A 24,607-nucleotide genomic window follows, 5' to 3' on the forward strand; every position below is an offset into this window, starting at 1 on the left:
TGTTGTTGTTGTTGTTGTTGTTGTTCTTACACTCTCCTACTGCTGGGTTTGCCACCAGATTTTTTTGGTGTATAAAATGTTTCTCACTCCCAGAAGAAGTATTTAACAATGCTTCTTGCTGTCAAACAGGCATCAGCTATACAGCTCCGTTTCAGTATGAGTTTTCACCAGAGGCAGGATTCTGAAGAATGCAACCCCTTTTAAGCAGTGGGTGTTGATTCCTGCTTTCACATGTCTCATAGACTGTAATGTTGTGGTGAAAAGCTGGTCCTTCTTTGCCAGAACCACTCAGCTAACTAGTGATCATTTTACTGCTCTTTTTCTGCAGCATATGCATGCACTTGAAGTTCATACTGTTAACTTGTGAAATGATGCCAAGAAACTGTGTTTGTTTTGTTCCAAAAAAGCTCGTGGTACTGCACAGTTTTTCCCTTAAAAAGACTTCAAGAGCCTGTCTGCTTATGCCAGTACAGATTTAATGCAAGCCATACTAACATGTTGTGCTGTCTTTATGAAACTTTTGTAATATAAAAGAAAAGGCTTGTTAGCTGTCTCGTCAAAAACTGAGGATAATGTACTGTGACATACTTTCACATTACAAATATAAAAATGATGAGTGTTACAGTTATGCTGTCGCAGTTTGCTTTGGGGTTTGTTTGTTTTTTAAAAAAATACAATTTACATGATGCCTGGAGCAGGAGTGACTGTGACTAAGTACTTAGCATAATCTGTGATTTGATAGCTTCTTTCATTCTTGTATTCCTTTACAGAATGCATTGCCTTGAAATGGGAATGACAGAATAGCACAGCCTTCACCTTAAGCAGAATCAGCATGCAAGCCAGTACTGCTAGGGCTGCATCAGTTGTGGAAATAACTTCCACTTCTAGCATCATTACCAATAGAGGAGTATAAATGGCGAAATAGAATCAGTGCTCTATTCTTCAGCATTCAGTGAGGTGTGGCAGAGCCATGGAGCCAGCGCTCACAGTACTTCAGCTTACCTGGCCAGGTAGAGAATGTGCAGACGCACCAGTGGCGGCAGCAGATTGGCTCTGCTGTTGTGTCTGTGCAGCATCACACCTGCCCTGCCACAGACCCGTCTGGCTAAGCTGTAGTAACACCAGTCTCAGAAGTGCAGCTCTGTGACTCTGTTCCACCGCACTGGGTCTGTTCCTGCTAGGATATGAGTGATGGGTGGCATATATATTTTAAAGCAAAAATATAACAGTTTACATTCTTGAATTAGAGCTAATGTCCAATCTGGTGTTTTTCATAGACATGTCCACCCATGACACACTTGTGCGAAAAAATTGTCTCCACGCTACCTTCATGGAGAAAAGTGAATGGACCCAACCAGCTCATGTCACTGCAGCAATTTGTGTATGATGTGCAAGATCAGCTTAACCCGCTAGCAAGCGAAGATGAGCTGAGGCACATTGCCCAGCAGCTACACAGTATAGGAGAGGTAAGTAAACTGCATGAATCCAATTTTAATTCTGTAGGTAATTCTTCATTCTTTGCAGCTTGGCCATCAAAAGAGATGAATGAATTTTGGCTCAGCTTGATACCCAGCTTGGTCTGCAGTGGGAGGAATTCAGCAGAAGCTGCCCCAAAGCTCAGCACAAGGAGAAACTCTCTTCCCTTTCTCAAATTCACATTTTTCATTGGATGTAGATAATGGACTATATGAGAACCTGTAGTCCTCTTACAGCTAAAGCTGTGGTGTCTGCAAAACTATCCCCTTCTCTCGTATTTGGATTTGACTTGTGGCTTTTCTTCTGTTCAACAGATCAATATCATGCAAAGCGAGACAGTCCAAGATGTTGTTCTGCTAGATCCTCGCTGGCTGTGTTCAAATGTGCTCGGAAGACTCCTGTCCGTGGAGAACCCCAAGGCCCTCCATCACTACAGGGGCCGTTACACCATAGAGGACATCCAGCGCCTGGTCCCAGATAGCGATATAGAAGAACTCATACAAATATTGGATGCTATGGACATCTGTGCCAGGGATCTCAGCAGTGGAACAATGATTGACATTCCTGCTTTAATCAAGACTGATAGCCTCCATAGGTCTTGGGCTGATGAGGAGGATGAAGTTATGATTTATGGTGGTGTTAGAATTGTTCCTGTGGAACACCTCACCCCACTGCCTTGTGGGATATTCCACAAAGTTCAGGTGAATCTTTGTAGATGGATCCATCAACAGAGCACAGAGGGAGATGCAGACATACGCTTGTGGATCAATGGATCAAAGATTGTGAACCGTGGAGCTGAGCTCCTTGTCCTGCTTGTGAACAATGGTCAGGGTATTGAGGTTCAAGTTAGAGGCCTGGAAACGGAGAAGATAAAATGCTGCCTGTTTCTGGACTCTGTGTGCAGTACGATTGATAACCTGATGGCCACAACATTACCAGGACTCCTGACAGTCAAACACTATCTCAGTCCTCAGCAGCTGAGGGAACACCATGAGCCAATAATGATATACCACCCGAGAGATTTTTTCCGCGCACAAAGTCAAAAGGAGACCTCATTGACTAATACCATGGGCGGCTACAAAGAAAGCTTTAGCAGTATACTGTGCTTTGGGTGTCTAGATGTCTATTCACAGGGAAGTTTGGGGATGGATATCCACGTGTCTGATCTGAATCTGCTTACACGAAGGAAACTGAGTCGACTTCTGGATCCACCTGATCCCATGGGCAAGGACTGGTGCCTTCTTGCTATGAACTTAGGCCTTCCTGATCTGGTTGCGAAATATAATACAAACAATGGGAGTCAGAATGACTTTGTCCCAAGCCCATCCTATGCTCTTCTGCAGGAATGGGGAAATAGCCCTGAAAGTACTGTGGGCACCCTAATGTCTAAACTGAGGGAACTGGGGCGCAGAGATGCAGCTGACTTTTTAATGAAAGCATCCTCTGTGTTTAGAGTCAGTTTAGATGTGAATGGCCAGGAAGCCTATGCTTCAAGCTGTAACAGCGGGACATCTTATAATTCAATTAGCTCAGTTGTCTCTCGGTAAAAGCAAACACAAGAAAGCACACACTTTTCTAATAGCAGATAGCGACAAAGGATTAAATACGACAGTTTTGTATGTATTTATAAGTTTCTACATTAATGGGTTGCCACTGCCTCCCAGCATCACTTTTTAAGTGACTGATCATCTTATTTTTTTACTGTGACGTCTTGCTCTTATTTTAGTTATTAAAAGGCTGGTGTATTTCTGGGTATTTCACAGTTTGTTTCTGATTATACATCGTGCTGCTTAAATACTGGCATTTTAACTGGGAGGACTCTAGCTTTTCGGTACCTAGAGGTTTTTTAAATCATTTTTCCAAACAGAAGAAGCATACGTAGTGATACAAAGCTCATTTCCTAAGTCCTCTCCTTTTTTTATCGTCCTTGTTTAATTTAAAAAACAAAACAATTTATAGTGAAACAATGCTAGTATATTTCAATTTTAACACCAGGCTTAGAAATGAGAAAGTGAGTGCCTTTTGCAGAAGATAATGTGGCTAAAATCAAGTAATCCTGTTGAAGCTATAAGACAATGCTACCTCTATTTCACTGTCTGCATGCTGGTTGTTACAAGTGGTGCTTGCCTTTGTGTTTTTCTGGAGTTTAAGATACTTGGTAACATGAAAATTGTTCTGCTGAAGAGCTCTCATGTTGAATACCATGCGAGTACAAACATTAAGACATTATCAGTTTTTATTTCCGTTGAAGTGGAATGGAAAATTGAAACCCCATGAACTTGCACCTTCCATTATTTCCACATATCTCAGGTAAAGATTTTACACAGTTGTAAAGTTCACCAAGGCACATATACAAGTGTTAGCTAAACAGATTTACTCTGTACTTAACAGTGATCATTTGTGGAAAGCAAATGTTTTTTTTGCTTTCAGATACTAGTGTGCTTATTTCTTATACTTGAAAGTTTGATTATTATTTTTTAATTAAGGAAAGCAAGAATTTCTTGCAGTAAGAGAAATTGGTATGAGGGATCAAGACTCTTCTGTTCTGAAAAGCATGTAATTTAAATTGTACAAGATACATTATGTGTATATACATATACAATGTATGTATATATATATATTACTACTGTTTTTCCTTAATCTTTGTTGTAGTAAAATTTTAAAGTTTTTTTTTACAAATAAATTTTTGCCTGTTGCAACTATTTCATCATTCCTCATTTCCCAGCTGCATTCGTGTTAACCAGCAAACTGAGCATTGCTAGCTGTTGGTTCCAACAACTTGACTTTTTAGTAGCAGCTATGAACTCTGCAGGACTATTTTTAGTCACTGTAGTTTTTCTCTTACCATAAGAGGTTGCTGGTCTCTGGGTAGGCTATCCTTTAAGCATGGCCTGCTTTTTTAACCTGCAGGCATGCCAACCTGGTAGCCACCATTACATTTATGTTCCACCTTTCTTCCAAAGCAGGCATCCCCAAACTGTGGCCCTCCAGATGTTTTGGGCTACAACTCCCATGATCCCTAGCTAACAGGACCAGTGGTCGGGGAAGATTGGAATTGTAGTCCAAAACATCTGGAGGGCTGAAGTTTGGGGATGCGTGTTCCAAAGTCTACTGTGATGTGTGAGCCATCCCTAGCAATTTAGGATAAAGGCTGTAATTTGCTTCTGGTAATGATTTGGATATTGCAAGTAAGTTAAGCAGAAAGGGGACTACCTCCCCACCCCCCTTTAAATCGCTTGTGCACACTAGAGGAGGACTCTAGAAGACACAAAGGTGAAAACACGCAAACATGTTTTTGAAGGGTTTCCTCTGCTGAATCATCTCTTTTTTTTTTTAAGTTTGTAAAGAGGAAATGACTTTTTGTGTAAATACAACTTCTGGCCAAGGTCTGTGTTAATTTCCTCCAAAAGTGCTGATTCTGCAGAGTTAGAAGCAGCAGTGATAGTGAAGGGTGTGACTTTGCTTAAGTATGCAGAGTGAATCACCATCACCAGACAGCAGAATCCAGGATTACTTTCTGCAAATTGTATGTGCTGCATTCATGAGTGCATAAAAAGTAATTTGTGATTAAGCTTCCTTTTTTTCACCAGTAGTTCCTATCATTATGGAATCTCGGTTTCAATTTCCAGGGATCTTTGGACAGGAATTTCCTGGTTTCAATTTGCATTTATTTTTATTATATTAATACGGTAATAATTTATTATTTACATGCTGCTCATTTGACTGCGTTTTCCCACTCATTCTAGGTGGCGTCCAACAAATTAAAACATCAAACATAGTAAAACATCAAACATTGAAAACCTCCCTATATAGGCTGCTTTCAAATGTCTTCTAAAAGTCAGATAGTTTTTCAGTGCAGCGAGATTTCTTTTTTCTGTGTTCATTTTAATATTTACTTGCACCCTACAAATCCTTAAGGCATTCCTTATTAGGCACTTAAAACAAATCTTCCTCTGGCAGAATATACTTGTTTTGACAGGGGTCTGGTAGTCAGGTGGTCTGGCTCCTTTGCAGGTCTGAGGTATTATATTTCGGCAGAACATGAAAAGTTAGATTTTCAAAGGTCCTCAATGTGGCCCTTTTGAGGACCCGTTTGTTTATTGTATATAATATATAAGTATCTCCATATGTAGGTAGATGTTCCTCTCCTATCTTCAAGGAAAGGAAGCCGCCTTATACCTATTTGAATCAGCGTTCCAGTTTAGTCCAGGACTTCAGGCCTGTGCCGACACAGGTAAGGCGTTTTCTGAGATTAAGTCCTGTTAAACTCAGTGACATTTCCACATAGCTTAGCTCTAATTGTTTTTTAACCTTTGAACTGAGAAAAGTTCAAAGTGGCACGCAGCCACATAGCAAGAGAATGTGCAAATCAAACTATGGCAGATTTCATCATTAGGACCTTGTAATGCCTGCCAGCAGTACCATTTTCAATTTAAAAAAAGACCATTGTTGCAGTAGCAATCATTTTTAATAGCTTCCTATTTGTTAGTGAGAACTACCTTTTAAATAATAGGTAGTTCCATGAAAATGGCAACCTACAGACCCATTTTTAATTTGCATATTCTATTTCATAGGAGCCAACTCCTAGGGGCTGAGATCCCTTCGGTTCCCTCAATAAAATATTTGAGGAGGCTGCCCCCCACCCCAAGTTGATGAGCACTGCTATTCAAATGGGGGTGCTGTATTGTGGTTGATTATGTGGGGCGGGGCCCTACCTGCCCCCCCCCAACATTTTATTCAAGTTGGTACTCCTGTTCTCTATCATTTTAAAGATAACTTTCCAGCAACAGTTTTTCAAAGTAGCATTTAAAAAATGAGTAAAGCAACCAGAAGTGTGATGTACAAAATGGCTCAGGATTTCTCTTAATTTTTTTTTTAAGTTCAGTTAAAGACCTCCCCAGAAAAACAGATGATAGATGAATGACCCTTTATTGTTTTCATAGTTTTGCTTTCTCATTTTGTGAATGAAGAAGAAATTATATATTGGGCAATAAATAAATAAATAGGACAATAAAACTTACTTCGTTGAGGGTGTTACACTGGTGATATAAGCACATGCCCCTCCCCACAAAAAATGGAAAGAAAAATCCTTGTTTCACCTTCCATCCCTCTTTGAGGATCTTAGCCAGGGGTCAGCAAACTTTTTCAGCAGGTCCACTGTCCCTCAGACATTGTGGGGGGCCAGACTATATATTTGGGGGGGGGGTGAACAAATGCCTATGCCCCACAAATAACCCAGAGATGCATTTTAAATAAAAGGACACATTCTACTTATGTAAAAACACGCTGATTTCTGAACCATATGCAAGCCAGATTTAGAAGGCGATTGGGCCGGATCCAGCCCCCGGGCCTTAGTTTGCCTACCGATGATCTTAGCATTAGGGAAATAGGTTTAGATGTTACCTGGAATGTGTTTTACATGTAACATTTATTGTACTGTAGTCTTATTGTGGCCAATGTCCAACTTACGTAAAACCAATGTGTGTGTCATTTAAACCTCTCTTTAGGACCACCTAGCTAGCAGTTCAAAAGCACGTCAATTGCAAGTAGATAAATAGGTACCGCTCCGGCGGGAAGGTAAACGGTGTTTCCGTGTGCTGCTCTGGTTCACCAGAAGCGGCTTAGTCATGCTGGCCACATGACCCGGAAGCTGTCTGCGGACAAACGCCGGCTCCCTCGGCCTATAGAGCGAGATGAGCGTGCAACACCCCAGAGTCGTCCGCGGGTATCTTTACCTTTACCTTTTTAAGGACTGTCATAATTCCTTCCCTGAGAATGTAATAATTATTAGGCCTATATTTGTACCATACCATGAATGATTGTAGGGCATTGTGCAGGGTGTTTTTTGTTTTTGTAAAAGCCAGGTGCCTGTTCTCAAGAAGTTTACAATCTGAAAGAATGTGAAGAATAGCAAGTATGACTTGTGCAACAGTCAATCATGTGGCTGAAATGTGAGGTTTAGTGTTGTCTTTCCCAACTGTCCTGCTGAGAAATGACAAAAAGGAGCAAGGGACAGACGTAGTGCTGATCTTGTTAAGGTTGCAGTTTCCATCTTCTGACTCACAGCTGCAACACGTCACAGTCAAACATCTTGTTTGTGCTGCTGCTTGTATTTCAGCTAACATAAAGTAGAAGGGAAGATTTTGTTCATTCCCTACTTCATACCCTCCCACATTTCTCCAATGAAACTAGGGATATCCTAAGGAAAAGCAGGATCAAATCAGAAACCGGGATGGCTTCTGTAAATCTGAGGCTGTCCCTGGAAAATAGGGACACTTTGGAGTGTCTGCCTCTTTTGTCCTATACGCTGAACTGTTAGAAAATTAATGTAAATTACACTGGACATATATAAAAACACTTCAAGCCTTCTCCAACCCACTGCCTGTTTTTCCTTCCTACCCTTCCAGCAATCATTGACTCCAATGACTTCCAGTGAATTTTTTAAAAAAACTGCTTTTGAAATCAAATGCTGCTGCAGGCCTAGTGACAACATCTACCAGGCAACTGGATCTGTGAGCCACCATGCCTCACAACTGAATTGTGGCACATTTAAAATGGCGGCTCATAAGTGACCATGACTGCTGCCCACTAAGTGTGAGTGACTGACAGGGTTCTGAAGAACTTTCCATTTGAGATATAAATTAATACACAACCTACAGAGTGATTTCTGAACCATTGTAGGGTTTGGTTTTCTTCTCCACCTGTTGTTTATTCCGTTCTCTGGGAAACCACTAATTTTCATAATGTGGCAAATGGTAGCCAAATCAGCTTCTTGCAGGGTGTGTTATTCTTTCCAGACAGATAAAAACCAATAGCGATGTTTTCTGCTCTTTTTAAGACAAGCATGTGCAGGAGCAGTTCTAAATGGATCATGAAGTAGTTTGTGACTGCTACTCAGTACTTGCCTCAACAGTTGAGAACCTGTGGCCCTTCAAATTTTGTTGTAGATCATCTCTTGTCATCCCTGATTATTAGCCATTCTGGCTTGGGCTGGTGGGAGTTGGAGTCAAGCAACAGCTGGAGGGCTACCGATTTACCAACCTTGTATAAAGTGTGTGTATGTGTTTATTGTGTGTGTCTTTATTTATTTATTTATTCATTCATTCATTCATTTATTTTCATGACATTTATATACCGCTTGGGGGGTTTTTTACACTCACACAGCGGTTTACAAAAGATAAGACTCTTTACTTTAAAAATAAGAGCAGTTTGGCATGTGGCGAAGGGGGTTGAACCTTTGCTCCTGCGATGTGATCCCCAAAACCACAACTCGTCTGCTACTCACTTGGGTGGTTCCAGTTGCAATTACACCCACCTCCACATACTGTAGCCCTTATCCTAATTCTCCTTCCTACCACCTTGCTCCCCCAAATGCTGTTGTTTTCAAAGCAAATTTTTTAAAAGGCCTCAAATGCTTTTGTGCATTCAACATACTGTCTTGTGAGGCCCTGGCTCTCATTCCTTTTGGGATGAACAGACCAGTTTCGTTTCCTCCCCTTTCCATTCCATGTGGGTACCTCCTTTGGTCCATTCCATCACGTTTCTGCATACGTGTTAAACGTGTGTGTGTGTGTGTGTGTTTAAATCCACATACACACTCCAAATGTTCACCCTTCTTAGATCAGATCAGAAGAATCTTTATTTGTCTCAGCCACTGGCCATAGCAATAAAATAAAATAAAATGCACTGAAAACAGAGGTAGACACTTAACTGTACAAAATATATTTTGGAGGTTTACATCAATAATCAAATAATAGATCTTATTCTAATTGCCCCCGCTAAAAACCTTGCAGTTTTTGCTGTTACCTGATCAACTTGATCTGCTAGAAGAAAGGAAACAGTAGCGATGGCTGAGCAGCCCGGCATGGACTATAGTAGAGGGTTAATAACCTCACTCCTCCAATCTTTATAAAGAGTACAGGCCAAAACCACATGAGCCACTGACTCCATACTGCCATCTCCACAGGGACATAATCATTTTTCGAGCGGAATTTTTTGAAATCGACCCTCAAGCACAGCCGAAGGCAGAATATTCAATCTTGCAAAAGTGAATGGGTGTCTGTATTTGGGAATTGTTAAATTTTGCAAATAGGGTGCCAATTCAACCTACTTAAATTATTATGAGGTCATCCCAGTGGACTGCCTATTTACATTCTTTTTTCTTCCACCAGTTGTTGTTGCTGAATTTGGCTGAAGCAGAGCCACAAATGAACATGCTATCATGTCCTACCTCCCCCAAATGCCTATTACAAGCCAAACAGTAATAGCCACACTTCTAGCAGCCCTAATTTACCAGTCTGAACAAAAGAAAGATGTAAACGACAAAAGGGAGCCCACTCTGGCCACCTTGTAGAACTTCACGAGCTGGGTGTGGATTTTGAGGAGGAACGCAACCGACTTGCACACTAATCTCTCACCTCAAAGTACAGAGCTCCCTCCCTAAAATAATTATCCAGCTTCACTAGCTGTTAACGATGTTCCATATGTCTTCAGGCATCGATTCTATATCTCTAAAGCAGCATGCATATCCAAGCTGTGTTTTATTTACCTATTTTATGCTCCAATATGTTCCTTGTTCGCTGTGAATGTAACCCGAGCATGGGATTTCCAAATACACATTAAGCGTTCTGGAAAATTAGTATCGGTCAAGCTGTGGAGATGTTTAATGATTTTATCTGTAAGCCGCCTTGAGTCCCTGTCAGGAAAAAAAGGTGGGATATAAATAGATACATGATAATGATGGGGATGATGGGGATAAATTCTGAAATCAAACACAGGCAAATGAAAAAGCAGCTGTAGAAGTGCAGTTTCAGGAGAAAACAAGGGTTAAACCCCACCCACCCACAATCCCTTTTATATCACCTCTTTCCAAAAGTAATTGATAATGCTGGAGGTGTTATTACACATGGCTGAACTATACTACGCGGTTTTATCAAATGCAGCAGGTTTGCATTACTGGTTTACATTGGTATAATGGCTGCAGTAGTGTATCAGTAAATCCAGTGGTAATGTGTTATTAATAGCAGGTATGACTGAACTCTGAATGCTCTATTATGTAGGTGTGGAGGAGATAAATTCCTAGCAGGCTGCATCCTATTTAAAAAAAATTGACTCATGTTTGAGGAAGTACTTCCTCTGGTTCTTCAAGGTGAAATAGACTTGAAGTTATTTTGCAGTTGTTTGCTTAATCAAGTTAAGTCTCCTAGAGATTGGATGTTGTTTTATATGTAGATTTACACACACACACACACACACACACTGCACATAGAAGCCACAGAATATACAGACTTTAGCAAGGTGTGCCTCATTTTCAAGTTTCCTAACTTGCAAAAGGTAACATTAGCCATCACATAGCATTTCTATGTTACAATGTATTAGTCTATAACTACCGGTAATAGACTAAAGACAGGATTTGTCTTTAGTTCAAGGTGCTCAAATCAGTGACCTACATGACTTAGACCCCAAATATCTGAAATAATGTCTCCTTCCACACAGACCCTCTCAAGTATTAAGATCAGTGAAGTGGGGGCAGCTTGGTAGTTCCACCACCCGCAGAAATTTGGGGGGGGGGAGGCCAGTGAGAGACCATTCTCTGTGGGAGCCCCTCGGTCAGGCATAGGCAAACTCGGCCCTCCATATGTTTTGGGACTACAACTCCCATCATCCCTAGCTAACAGGACCACAGTGGTCAGGGATAGTGGGAGTTGTAGTCCCAAAACTTCTGGAGGGCCAAGTTTGCCTATGCCTGGCCTAGGTTGTGGAATTCCCTTCCCCACAGAGGTGTGACTGGCACCTCCATTGTACAGCTTTTGTTGTATGCTGAAGACACACCTCTTGACCCTGGCCTTTGACCTCTGAGATGTGTTTTGGGGATCCACTCTATTCCCATGACTCTGATTTGTTTTAACGTTGAATTTTTGATTGTTGTAACCTTACCTGGAACTGTTGGTGAATGATGCTTAATAAATGTATAACCATAATAATAATAGCTATAGCAATAATAATATCTAGAGGGCTGAGGGGAAACCCCGAACAGATTGGGGAGAGCTGCAGGGAGAGACACCCATTGTGTGGACTTGAAGTCCTTGCAATAATGGAAAGGCTTTGTTGAACACTGCCCATAATGTCAGAAGGTTCCTCAAAACTACTCTAATCCAAACCCCTGCTGAAGCAGGAAATCTCCTTTTACAACATCCCTGATAGGTGGTCACCCATCTTCTCCTTCAAAACTTCTACTGAAGGAGAGACCACCACCTTCTGAGGAAAGCTGTTCCACTGTCAAACAGCTAGCAACTTCCGGATGCTCAGTCCTAATGTTCTATCAAAATCCTCTTTTAGTTTAAACCTGTTTGTTCAGGCCTTACATTCTGGAACAACGGCAAATAAACTTGCTCCGTCCTCCATGTGAGACAGCCTTTCCAATATTCTTGATGCCATTCCTACAATGCTACCAGTGAGCTACAGATCTACTACCTTCACAAGTAAGACGAACAGGTTTTGTTGTGCCTCAAATTGGGATTTATTCTATTTCCATTTGGGCCTTAAAATTCTTATTTGACTTTTAATGCGGTTGTTCACAATTAAAGCCCTAAACGGCCTCGGTCCAGTATACCTGAGGAGCATCTCCACCCCCATTGTTCTGCCCAGACACTGAAGTCCAGTGCTGAGGGCCCTCTGGCGGTTCCCTCGCTGCGAGAAGCCAAGTTACAGGGAACCAGGCAGAGGACCTTCTCGGTAGTGGCACCCGCCCTGTGGAACGCCCTTCCATCAGATGTCAAAGAGAAAAACAACTGCCAGACTTTTAGAAGACATCTGAAGGAAGCCCTGTTTAGGGAAACTTTTAATGTTTAATAGATCATTGTATTTTAATGTTCTGTTGGAAGCCGCCCAGAGTGGCTGGGGAAACCCAGCCAGATGGGCGGGGTATAAATAATAAATTATTATTATATTATTATAATTGCAAGTGACTTAGGAAAAGCCTACATGTTCCTTCTTTCACGTACAGTAATATATTAATTCACTCCATGTTAGAGTTCTTGCCGAACGGAGTAGATTGGTTGCAGATCTCTTTTATTGATCCCTGGTGGAAGTGGAGAAGAATATCTGGTCTGTATGATATGCCATCGGTATGCAGTAGTGGAAAATGCTATACAGTATTGTGCTGGAGACCACAATAGAACATGATTGATTGTAAAGCAGCCTTGACTTTGTCTTGTTGACAATAGGGGGGAAAGGTGGTGCTTCTTTTATTTCAAAATGATGCATGGGGTGAAATTGTTTTGCCAAGCTGGTTGAGCTCCTTAAGTAGCAGATTCTACTGGTTTGACTAAGCATATTCAGGCTCTTTGGTGACTCAGCAGGAACCACACCTCCGGGATTGCGGACACATCAGTGTTTTCTCTCAGCAGGCTTGATAGAAATGAGAAACAGACCCTCATGTATACAAAACACTTCCCCTGAGGTAATGTACTTTTATCCATTTCTCCCCTCCTTGAAACATTATTAACGTGGAACAGAAGCCAGCTACTTCAAAACAAACCACCTATCTTTAGTAGCAATGTTTCCATTTGCAATCCCATAATATTAACACATTCCACCTTAAAGGGCCCAAGGGGCTTTGTTGTGGAGTGAAATGAAATACTTTGAAGAAATGTTTATCCTGCCTTTGGGGAGAAAAATCATATATAGTTTTTATATATGTTGGAAGCTGCTCAGAGTGTCTGGGGCAACCCAGTAAGATTGGGGGAGGGGAGTAAAATTATCATTATGGAATGGAAAATAAAAAAAAATTCCTTCAGTAGCACCTTAAAGACCAACTAAGTTTTTATTTTGGTATGAGCTTTCGTGTGCATGCACACTTCGTCAGATACACTGAAACAGAATCCACCAGACCCTTATGTATATTCAGAGGGTGGGGGTGGGGGTGATGGGAATGGGTGATGGGCTGATGGGAGTGGTAAACCTGTAGATGGCTGTTAACGACTGCTGATGACTGCAATTGGTCCTGGGGGGGGGGAAGCAAGGGCTGAGGCGCTAAAGAAAGCTTGATCATGCATAATGAGATACGAATCCAATGTCTTTATTCATCCCAGGTGGCTCCATGGTTTTAAGCTTGGTAATTATGGAATGGGATGTCCCTATTTACATCGGAGAAATGTTGGAGGGTATGGACCGTGTTGCCCTCCAGATGTTGCTGGACAACAATTCTGACTCTTGCCTATGCTAGTGGGGCTGCTGGAAGTGGTTGCCCAACAATATCTGGAGGGGACACAGATTCCCTACTCTTGGGCCCCTGGTCTACACCACACTGCGTAGTGCAGGTGTAAGCTGACATGACTGAATACAACTCCATACAAAAATTTCCAGACTCATGCTGTGCCTGACATCTAGTTTTTGGAGATACAATTTTCTATGTGCATTCAGTTATGTGAAGCTCTGAAGCGATACAGCCTCAGACACAACCTGATTCACACATAACACTAAACCATGGTTTGTTGAACAAATGCTATAAAGAGCAGGGAGTCAGCCAGAGATTGTAGCCCACTGGCCATGAACGTGTATATTTTGCAAATCTTTGAGCACTAAAGTTAGGAGTGCATATAAAATACTTGATAACCATTTTCCAAGAAGACTTTCCATAATAAAATGAAAAGAAGTTAATAGATCTGAGACTCTGCCTTGATCTAGCCCAGGGGTTCCCAACAAAATTTTCTCGAGGACCCCTCATCAAGCCGCTATTGTGACAAGGACCCCCATTAATTCCTAATCCTAAATCTAATTCCTAATTCCTAATCTAATTTTTCCAGTAAGCTTAACACTGATCTTGGAAGGGTTAGGTTCAAGGGACGCCGACGATTTCAATGGACACTGACAAGATCGGTTTGAGAGTCACTGGCTTACTTGCTTGAACATCAAATGCATTATCTTCCTCTTCATCTGTAGGCCTTTGTCGTTTTAACGAACCACTTTTTAACCAACGGTCCATTTTTAACTATGCGAACTGTAGTTTCCGCGAAAAACGACGCTTTGTTTACAAACACTACTGTTTTGCAAAGAGGCAGCGCGCGCCAGGGAGGAGGGAGGGGAATGGAGAAGACAGGGTACCTGCGCAGTAGCGCACAAATGAAGCCGACGCGCGCAAAGCATCTTGGGGAGGTGAGCGTTAGTAGAATGTGTGCGCTGCCTCTTTGCAAAACAGTAGTTTGTAAAGCGCCACCTAACGGCATACAGCAGAACTACTGCCTCTATCTAATTCTAGTTTTGCGCTAGACTCTGCTCATGCAGGAAGTGGCCAAAACAAAAAATCTGTTATCATACGAAATATATTTAATATATTTTTTATTCTAATAGCATCTTGCGGACCCCTCTGGCATAGCTCGCGGACCCCTCGGGGTCCTCGGACCACCTGTTGGGAACCACTGATCTAGCCAGCCTCTGGCAGGCTGCCCTGCCCTTCTGCTACCTAAACTGCATTTCCAAGTCATTTCTGGAATGTTCTATTGTATCTCCTTTTATTTGTGTTCACAGTGAATAGTTTTTAATTACTCATGCATTCAAAGCATCTCAACATTTCTACTTGGTTAACTGTGAAGACGGTAGCAGGTTGTAGTACAGAATAAAAGGTATCTTTGAGCTGTTTGAACTCTGCTGCATACTGCACAAAATTGGCGTTTTATGCGTATTTGAGTTCAATGTGTGAAGATTAATTGCCGAAGGAGTCGTGGTGTGGGATATTTAGCAACCAACTAATTCTATAGGTGACAGTGGAAACTCTAGATTTATCTTATTTTATATGTCCTCCAAAAAGCTCAGACTGGCTTGCATATTTATGGCATACATATTCCCCTCACTATTTTATCCTCACAACAACTCTGAGTAGTGTGTTAGGGTGCCTCTTGCTTGCATAGACGGATAATAAAGAAGGTTGTGTCTAGAAATTAGACAACTGTACAATGGCAATATGTGCCATTGTTGCTTTACCCACTTTTTATTTCTGGCTGTTGGAAGGTCGTCCAGAAGGGAGCACGAATCTCATGATTTCAGCAGACTGGTAAATTATATACACAGACATGTGGTGATAATTTCGGGCATGCCTTAAGGCAGGGGTGTCAAACTCAAATTCATCGGGGGCCGCATCAGCAGTTTGGTCACCCTCAAAGGGCCGGTTGTGTCTGTAGGACTATGTGTCCACTCACTCTTTATTATCATAAATTGTTGTCACTGCATTCAATTATTACTGTTTTTTGTAATAATGTAAGCTCATTCCTGCCCCCACGCGGATCACATTCCTGCGTCGTGGCGCGTTTGTGGGAGGGGATGTAAACGAGGGAAATTTGAACAAAAGGTGGGGATTGACGGCTTCCGGGGGGGGGGCTCAACTAAACCTTCGGCAGGAAGGAGAAAGCCACTGCTGGGATTAAAAACCTGCAGATGGAAAGAGGGCTTCCCTCTCCCGTCATGCGCACACCCAAACCCCGCTTGGCAGGATGCCACACGCTGCAACCCACTCCATGCTTTGGAGAGGGGCAGGAACATGCGGTGCAGCGCCAACTCCCTGCTTTGCTTTTGCATCCTCCCTCCTCAGCGCCAGAGTCCCTTCCCCTCGCGCTGAGGGAGGGCAGCGGATTTCCTGAGGAGGAAGGCGGCGGCAGCCCCAGCGGACGTGCATCTTCGCCTCAGAGCTGCTCTTCCCCCCACCTGCGCTGTTGTCTTCGCCGCCGCCTCTCCCTACCGGGACTGCAGGCAGAGGAGGCTTGAAAACCTCCCCCCCCCAATCCCCCTCCCACCTACTCAAACCGCGAGGCGACTCCATCTGGAGCCCTACATCACGAGGGGCTGAGAGGAGGCGGAACTGAGAAGCCAAAGGGCGGCTCGGGGGTGGGGGGCAGAGCAAAAGCCAGACACCCTCCCGAGTGTCTATGAGGAGAAAACGGGGGAAGAGGGAAGAGAAACCCGGCTCCATCAAGAGAACGGCTGTTGCGCTTCACCTACTTCCCGCCTCAGGCTCACTCTGCGTCCCTTTCGCCCGCTCGCTCGCCCACCTCCCGGATGCAGCCGAGGAGAGGAAGGGAAGCAGCGGGCGGCGGCTCCCCAGTGCTGCCTCACTTGCTCTCGGAGACAACAGCAAAGCCCGCCAAAAAAAAATCCAGCGCTGCTCTGTCCCGGCACCAACTTTGCCAGCGGCGCCTGTAGGGCTTTCCTACCTCCTCGGTGGGCTTCCTCCTCCTCCTCCTCCTGCATCTCACTTCCCCGTCTGGCCGCTGTGCCACCGCCTCCCTCAGCCTCATTCGAAATTGAAATTCCCTGGCCAAGGCTGTCAGCGCGGCTCCAGCGCCCCGGCCTCCGCCTGCAGCCCCGCCCCCGGTTTTGACCCTTGGCCAATCGCAGGCTCCAGAACTACTGTCAGCGGTTAGTGTCGGCGGCGGCTACGCGGGCCACATGACGAGGTCTGGCGGGCCGGATTAGGCCCCCGGGCCTTGTGTTTGACACCCATGCCTTAAGGTATCTTTCCCCCACATGCACTTAGCTATCTTGAACTGTGGCCCTGGATCTCATCGAAAGGATTAACAACAGTGGTGACTTGAGGATGGAAAATCACAAGTAATATACAGGCGCCTCCCCATTTATGTACGATCAACTCGCATGTGACACCACATAGAAGCACTGCACCATGAAATAAATAATAATAATACTGTAGATTCAAACCAGGAAATGGTGGGAGACAGCTGGAGAGTCATTGTGGCTCGTGAAGAGACCCTTCCCCGAGCCCAAAGAGGATGTCAGCGAGGGCAGAGAAAGCCCTGTGAAGACCAGCCCTGTAAAGACCGGGGGGGGGTGCTTTGGTTAGGCTACTCAGCCTCCCTGCCTAGCTGCTGGAATGTGCAGTAGTGCAGCCAGTCAGCCTCCAGCCAGCCCCAGAGCTTAAACTTTAGTTGAAGACATACAGTGGTACCTCAGGTTACAGACGTTTCAGGTTACAGACTCCGCTAACCCAGAAATAGTACCTCGGATTAAGAACTTTGCTTCAGGATGAGAACAGAAATTGCGTGCGGGAGGCTCCATTAGCTTAAAGTGCTACCTCAGGTTAAGAACGGACCTCCAGAACGAGTTAAGTTCTTAACCAGAGGTACCACTGTAATTCTGTGGAAGGAGAGCAGGGGAAAAACAAGCATTTAGAGGCTTCTTAGAGGGTGATCCCCACTAATGCAACTTACACTTATGCATGCGGGGGCCTGGAATGTAACCCCCGTGTAAATACCCGTATATGTTTTCTAACTGCGACTGATTAAATAGTGCAATAACCTATAATAAATAGCAAATGTTCTCAATGGTTTCAGGTTTTTAGAAAACCCACTTCTCTTTTGCTAAAGTTTGTGTATAACAAATATTTACTCGGACTCTTAAAAACCAGCAAAATGACTATGTACCCATGGATTACCAACAGCAGAACATGTGTATTACCTGAGTCTCTTAAGTCATTCTTTGATATTTTGGGCTTCACTTAACAAAACTATTTAAAATACTTACAGGTGAACAAATATTTGTCTAATAGGAAGTTAAGTGGGGCTGAAATCTTAGTGAACAGGGAGGATGGGAGAGGTGCTACCATAGTTTTAAGAAGCTGGTTTTAAAAAGTGATTTAGTTGCAGGAAAATAGCAGGTTTATCTCCTGTTGGCTGAGGAAGTAAATAACTGACTGGTTAAACAAAAGGCAAGCACTTTAGGGAAGGGCAGATGGCATGTGACATCTCTGAAGGGAGAGAGAAAGAGCAAAGATCTGAATGACAAAGGTATGACAAACACCCAGGAATGTAGACTGATTGACCAATCTTAACCCTAGCCACTTGATTTGTGTCTTCAGAAAGATTGCAATCTGTCATACATATTACCAGTAGTAGTTCCTACACAATATTTCAGCTGGTGTACATCAAGAAGGTAGTGGAAAGTTCATTTCTCCAGTTACTATCCTTTCTCAGGACTACTTAATTGTTCATCTTCTAACATTGTAAAGGTAAAGGTTAAGGGACCCCTGACCATTAGGTCCAGTCGTGACCGACTCTGGGGCTGCGGCACTCATCTCACGTTATTGGCCAAGGGAGCCAGCGTACAGCTTCCAGGTCATGTGGCCAGCATGACAAAGCCACTTCTCGCGAACCAGAGCAGCACACAGAAACACCATTTACCTTCCCGCTGGAGCGGTACCTATTTATCTACTTGCACTTTGACGTGCTTTTGAACTGCTAGGTTGGCAGGAGCTGGGACCGAGTAATGGGAGCTCACCCCGTCGCGGGGATTCGAACCGCCGATCTTCTGATTGGCAAGCCCTAGGCTCTGTGGTTTAACCCACAGCGCCACCCATGTCCCTAACATTGTGTATGCCATCAAATGCCAACAGTGCCCTTCAATACCAATGGCAAACTTAGTTGGTCTCTAAGGTGCTACTGGAAGGAATTTGTTTATTTTGTTTATCCTTTTGTATTTATCATAGCCTGGCGTGCTATGGTCCATGGGGTCACGAAGAGTCGGACACAACTAAAAACGACTAAACAACAACAACAACAATTTATCATAAGCTACAAAAGTGGGTTATCTACCCTATTTTCAAAATAATCCTTATAACCAAGAGGTTTATATTGTGTGTGTGTGTGTGTGTGTGTGAGAGAGAGAGAGAGAGAGAGAGAGAGAGAGAGAGAGAGAGAGAGAGAGAGAGAGAGAGAGAGAGAGAGAGAGAGAGAGATTTTAAAATTGTTATTCACAAAGCAGGGGTCAGGGTAGCAGAGGTTTGTGATAAAAAGATTTGCAAATCTGCTAAGAAGGCTTGAATATGACCAGTCGTATGTGCTTATGTTCAGCCTAAGTGATCTGCAAAGCCAATCAATGGTAATAGATCTGCTATGTCGAGTTTCTTTTTTCAATGGGTTGCCTCCTTACCCCTTAATTTGAGAGCTTGGGTGCAATGTGGAGGAGAGAAAGGAAAGGCTTGTTATGCAAGCAGAAAACTGTACCATTGATAGATATACTGTACCTCCCTCCCGTCAGAGTTTTCTTTTAACTTGGTCTGCGCTGGAGAACGGTACTTAAAAGACTTTGCTTGAGGTTTTATATATAAGATGTTGTACCTCTGGCTTCTGTATTCTTATATAATTGCAGCGGCTGCTGGCGTTCTATCTCCATATAAAGCTTGCTTTTTTCCTCTGTTTATTTACGAAGAAGACAGCCAAGTACTAACAGTCACTGAAGAGTAGAACACTCTCAGAAATGGAAACAGGCCAGGGAAATACAGGAAAGGCAGTGACATGCGATGTCAAGACCTGCTTACCAGCTGTCTCAAGAGTTACCAAGATCAGGATAACTGGAAGGCACAAAAGGGTGTGTAACAGGGAGTTTCTTCTAGAAGCTCTAAGAAGAGGTGTGATCCCAAAGCTCATGGTGGGGGGGCGGGACACACACCTGTGAAAAAGTGAGGCTACAATTAGAGTAATTCATGAGGAATTTTCCTAGGGATTCCATAACAGGCTTGAAAGTTGTCATACTTCTGCCAAAATGCTTCAACTGGAGACTACAAGAGGAAACTGGTTGATGGTTTCCATTGATGGATGAATGCCTTGCCTCCAGTACCTAATAACTTCTATCCCTGGTAAGGTCCTGGCCTGGAAAAGAATCCTAGCTATTACAGCGGACGCTTGGGTTGCAAACGTGATCCACGTGGGAGGCGCGTTTGCAACCCGCAGCGTTTGCAACCCGCAGCGTCTGCGCCTGCGCGGGTCGCAATTCGGCACTTCTGCACATGTGCAAAGCGCGGTTTAGCACTTCTGCGCATACGCGAGTGCCGTTCGGATACTTCCGGGTTTGCACAGTGTGCAACCCGAAAAGACGCAACCTGAAGCGTCTGTAACCCAAGGTATGAGTGTATCTAAATTCTACCATTTATCAATTTCTAAAATTCACTAACTCTAGCAGAAATTGGTGCTCTTGTACCCCCCAAACTCTGTTACCCCATATCTGTAACAATATATGTGAAAGAAAGGTTGGCAATCATGAATCCTAGCAATACAATGCTATATGTACCGTAGCGCACGAACAAGATGCTTGTATATTAATATTTCAACTGTCATTGACTGTGGTGAATTTCTCGAGGGTATGTGGATTGCTCCTGCAGTGAAAGTACAATCTGTGTTTCCATGGCTCTTTATTCTCTCAGCAGCAAGGATGACTAATTGGTGCTTCCTTATGGCAGGGAGCTGTTTCCCAGGCTGGCAATTGTGGCTGATGGCTTAAAAGTATTGTGCTATTAATGTCAAACCAAATTTGATAGGTTTATTATTATTATTATTATTATTATTAACAATAAGAGCAGCTGAGGGCTTGAAATGTAAACAGGCTTCCTGCTGCAGAATAGGTGGAAAGGTAAAATAATGTTGCAAGGTGTTTTGTTTTGTTTTTTTTAAAAATTACTTTAGGAGCTTTAAAAAGGAATATTTTTAAAAAGGTTAAAAAGTTTGTTGAATGGTCTTGAGTGTCGGAATGTTCACCTAGGGCAGGGATGGGACCCTGCATGTGCTGTCAATCCCAGCAGCCCCATTGAGCAAGGCCTATGGTCAAGGGCAGGCTTCCCTAAACTAAGGCCCGTGGGCCAGATGCGGCCCGAAGGCCTCTTTTATCCGGCTCGCGATGCCCCCCCCGCCGCCCGCTCTTAGGGGCACGGTGCAGCTGCCCACTTCCAAGTCGGGTGTGCGCCGGAAATAGTCTGTGTGCATGCGCAAGCATCCTTTCCGGCGCACTTCTGGGTTGGAGGAGACCCATGCGCATGTGCACAAGCTATTTCCGGTGCTCCTCCGACCTGTAAGTGTGCTGGAAATAGCGTGTGTGCATGCGTATGGGCACGCGCTCACACGCGCTCCCCGCTGCGGGCACTGGCCCGAAGCCGGGTAAGTTTGGGGACCCCTGGTAAAAGTCATGACGTAGGCAGAAATACAAGTAATCATCCATTTAAAAAACTTAGGTTATGGTAGGGTGAGCCAACATAATACCTTCTGTGTATTTTGGACTACAAATCCCATCAGCCCCAACCATCAGAGTTGTACTCCTAAACATATAGAGGTCACTGCTTTGGCTACCTCTGGCCTATAGGGCTGAGTTGATCTGCACTCAATTCTGACACTCTGAACAGAGTTTTATGAACTAAAGCTTCAACATTGTATCCATTCTTACCAGAAGTAGTTTCCATAGGTAAAAATTTAAATGCAGAGTAAATGCAATAATAGCTTTTGTGGAACCAGCTAGTCACTTGAAACACTAGAAATAATCTTTCACGTAGTACCAAGCTTTTTTTTTTAAGTTTATTTAAATAATTTCTAAGGCACCTTTCTACACCAAAGTGCATCCATGGTGGCTTCCCATAAAATGGCAACAGATGGTAAAAATCAGAATTGTAAATATAAGCCAATTGTTGAGTCAGTCATCCAGTCAAATCTGCTAACAACCATTGGTTATGGCCAAATGGAAAACTGTCAAGTTGAGCGATATGTTTTAACAGCAACAAGAAGAAGCAGCAACAGAAAAAGCGTCAGAAAAGCCACTTTGGAACACTTTCAGGAATGAATCTTAGGGGTTCAGTGCAATAATACAACTGTGCTGGTGTCAACATTGCTGAGTCTGCAGATATCAGAACGAAAGGAAAGGAAAAGCGTAAGATTACAAACACTCAGGCCACGCCAAGAAGCTTCTGTTTTCACAGACCTCATGTGGGGCACTCCTGCAAGTACTGTGTGCCCCAGAGGTGAGCTTAGTTCAGGGCTCAGCAACCTTTTTCAACCAGTTCACCGTCCCTCAGACCATGTGGTGGGCCGGACTATATTTGGGGGGGGGGGATGAACAAGTTCCTATGCCCCACAAATAACCCAGAAATGCATTTTAAATAAAAGCACACATTCTACTAATGTAAAAACACGCTGATTCCTGGACCGTCCGTGGGCCGGATTGAGAAGGCTAACCATCCCCATACCTCGGCCCTCCAGATGTTTTGGACTACAATTCCCATCATCCCTGACCACTGGTCCTCTTAGCTAGGGATCATGGGAGTTGTAGGCCAAAACATATGGGAGGCCGCAGTTTGGGGATGCCTGGAGAAGACGATTGGGCCGCATCCAACCAACGGGCCTTGGGTTGCCTACCCCTGGCTTAGTTTCTCCTAGAAACTGGGCTTTTTGTGTTACAGCTCCAGCCCAGCCCTCTGGGGGATTTCCCAGCTGATACGACCGTGAGGCATGACCCATTTATGAAATATTCAGTATACATCTGTGGGGATTATTTTATGGGTTTTGTTAATAGTTTGCAGAAATGGTTTTCACTATTTTTAGAATTTGTATTTTCTTAATCTTGTTGTACACTGCTTTGATGCAGTGGCAGCATGGGGAAAAATTATGGGAAGGTAAAGTAAATTTCTAGGTAGGTGAGAAAGGAAAATAGCTGCATATGTTGATGACAGGAGTTCAGCAATGGGAGGCAAGTGGGGAAGTGAGTTGCTTGTTGGGGGGGTTGCCCATCCTGGCCCACCCCCCCACAACACCATATGTACTTTGATTGCCTTAGGCTCTGAAGCAGTTTATATTTTTTTTAAGCAAATAAATAAATAAGCGTCATAAATAAAAAGACAAGGACCTGGGCAAGGAGAGGGTTTTGCTGTTTCTCAACCAGTCTACTTCTATGAGTGACTCTACAGTTCTTTCCCCCCCACCCCCACCCCTACCCCATGCAAGACAAGCATTTAATTTAATCACTCTGGGGATTGTTTGTCTACCTAAACTTGTGACCATAAGGGCCAGTTGATATGCAAAAAGGGAAGATTTACTGACAAGTTGAAATGGTGCCTCTCATTCCAAGGAGGCACCATTTACAAGATAAGGTTACAATGGAATTTATCAGTGCGGAGCAGTTGTGTCTCCAGGCCACCTTAACCAATTTTTGTAGAACATTTTTGTACTGTGTAGTTCAAATGTACAGGGTACCTTCCCATCTGGTGTCAAATTAGCCTCGCCTTCCACTTTCTATAAAAGGCCCATGTTCTTTTCTGAGGCAGGTGTTTAATTCCTGAAATGGATGAAAATGGAAAATGACGAGTAAAGTCCAGTAAGAACCATACTTTCAACAGCTAACCAGGACATCCACGCCAAAGAAGTTTAAATTGTTGTGTTTTTATATAAATAATGGATGCTGCCAATTAGAATTAGTCATTCGCCATATCTTAACTTGTGGGGCACACAGAGAAGGGCAAATGACAAGGATTTTAAGGATTAGTTAAGTATATACTATACCGGTAAACTTGTCCCAACCAGTTCAGGCTAAAGCTAGCACTTTAAATCTGGCCCAGAAACCAAGAGCTGCTGCTGGCATAGGAGCCAGCTTCTCTAAGGCCTGAGGTCTCTTCATCCCCCACCAATAAAATATTGGGGAGGGGGCACCTGAGGCTCTCCCAAAGTTGATGGTGTTAGTGTGTGTGTGTGTGTGCCACGTCTTGTGATCAATTATATGAGGTGGAGCTTACCTGCCTCTCCCCAATATTTTATTTAAGTTGGCACCCCAACAGCAGTGTTGCAGACGCATACATGGCAGTTGTGCCACTGTCAGGTGTCCACTCTTGCCAGAAACAGACTTGAGAGCCTGTACAACTTACAGAGCACAGGCATAATGTGGCCTCACAATCTTATTTTGGAGCAACTGTAATTTCCAGACCATCTTCAAAGACAGCCACACATAATATGAATTGTGCATCGTGCATGACTAGCAAAATAAGTTTGGGCCCCATATTTCCGCTGAGATCTGCCCCCTCCATAGATCTAAAGACAGCTGCTAAAAAGAATATGCATAACAGAAATAGATTTTAAGGACCATACAAATTGGGAGGGGGAATATTTTCCCCAAAACCACAGCGCTAGCATCTGGGAAGTGAGTAAACTGCAGGTCCCATGATCTCTGCAATTTGTTCTGTATTATGCAACGTTAGAACCCAAAGAAGGCAAGTTTCCACTGCGAGAGAAGAAAGAGGACTGATTGATATCTGCATGTTGTTTCATTGTTAAAGATGCAATGCCAGACGCAGTGCCAGCCCCAGGTGCCACCTGCTTAGCTCATT

General features: G+C 43.5%; 1 protein-coding gene across 2 annotated transcripts in view; it reads left to right on the forward strand.

The window, feature by feature from the left end:
- The window catches only part of DAPK1 (death associated protein kinase 1), a 77,198-nt gene extending 69,283 nt beyond the window's left edge, over window positions 1-7,915 (forward strand). For both annotated transcript variants that reach the window (XM_060280100.1, XM_035099579.2), the window contains exons 25-26: window positions 1,278-1,466; window positions 1,791-7,915. In XM_060280100.1, the coding sequence (XP_060136083.1) occupies window positions 1,278-1,466; window positions 1,791-3,023 (1,422 nt within the window). In that variant the 3' untranslated portion in view covers window positions 3,024-7,915. The remainder of the gene's footprint in view (window positions 1-1,277; window positions 1,467-1,790) is intronic.
- The last annotated feature ends 16,692 nt before the right edge of the window (window positions 7,916-24,607 follow it).

Source organism: Zootoca vivipara, chromosome 11 (assembly GCF_963506605.1).
Source record: "Zootoca vivipara chromosome 11, rZooViv1.1, whole genome shotgun sequence".
NCBI classification, from domain to species: domain Eukaryota; kingdom Metazoa; phylum Chordata; class Lepidosauria; order Squamata; family Lacertidae; genus Zootoca; species Zootoca vivipara.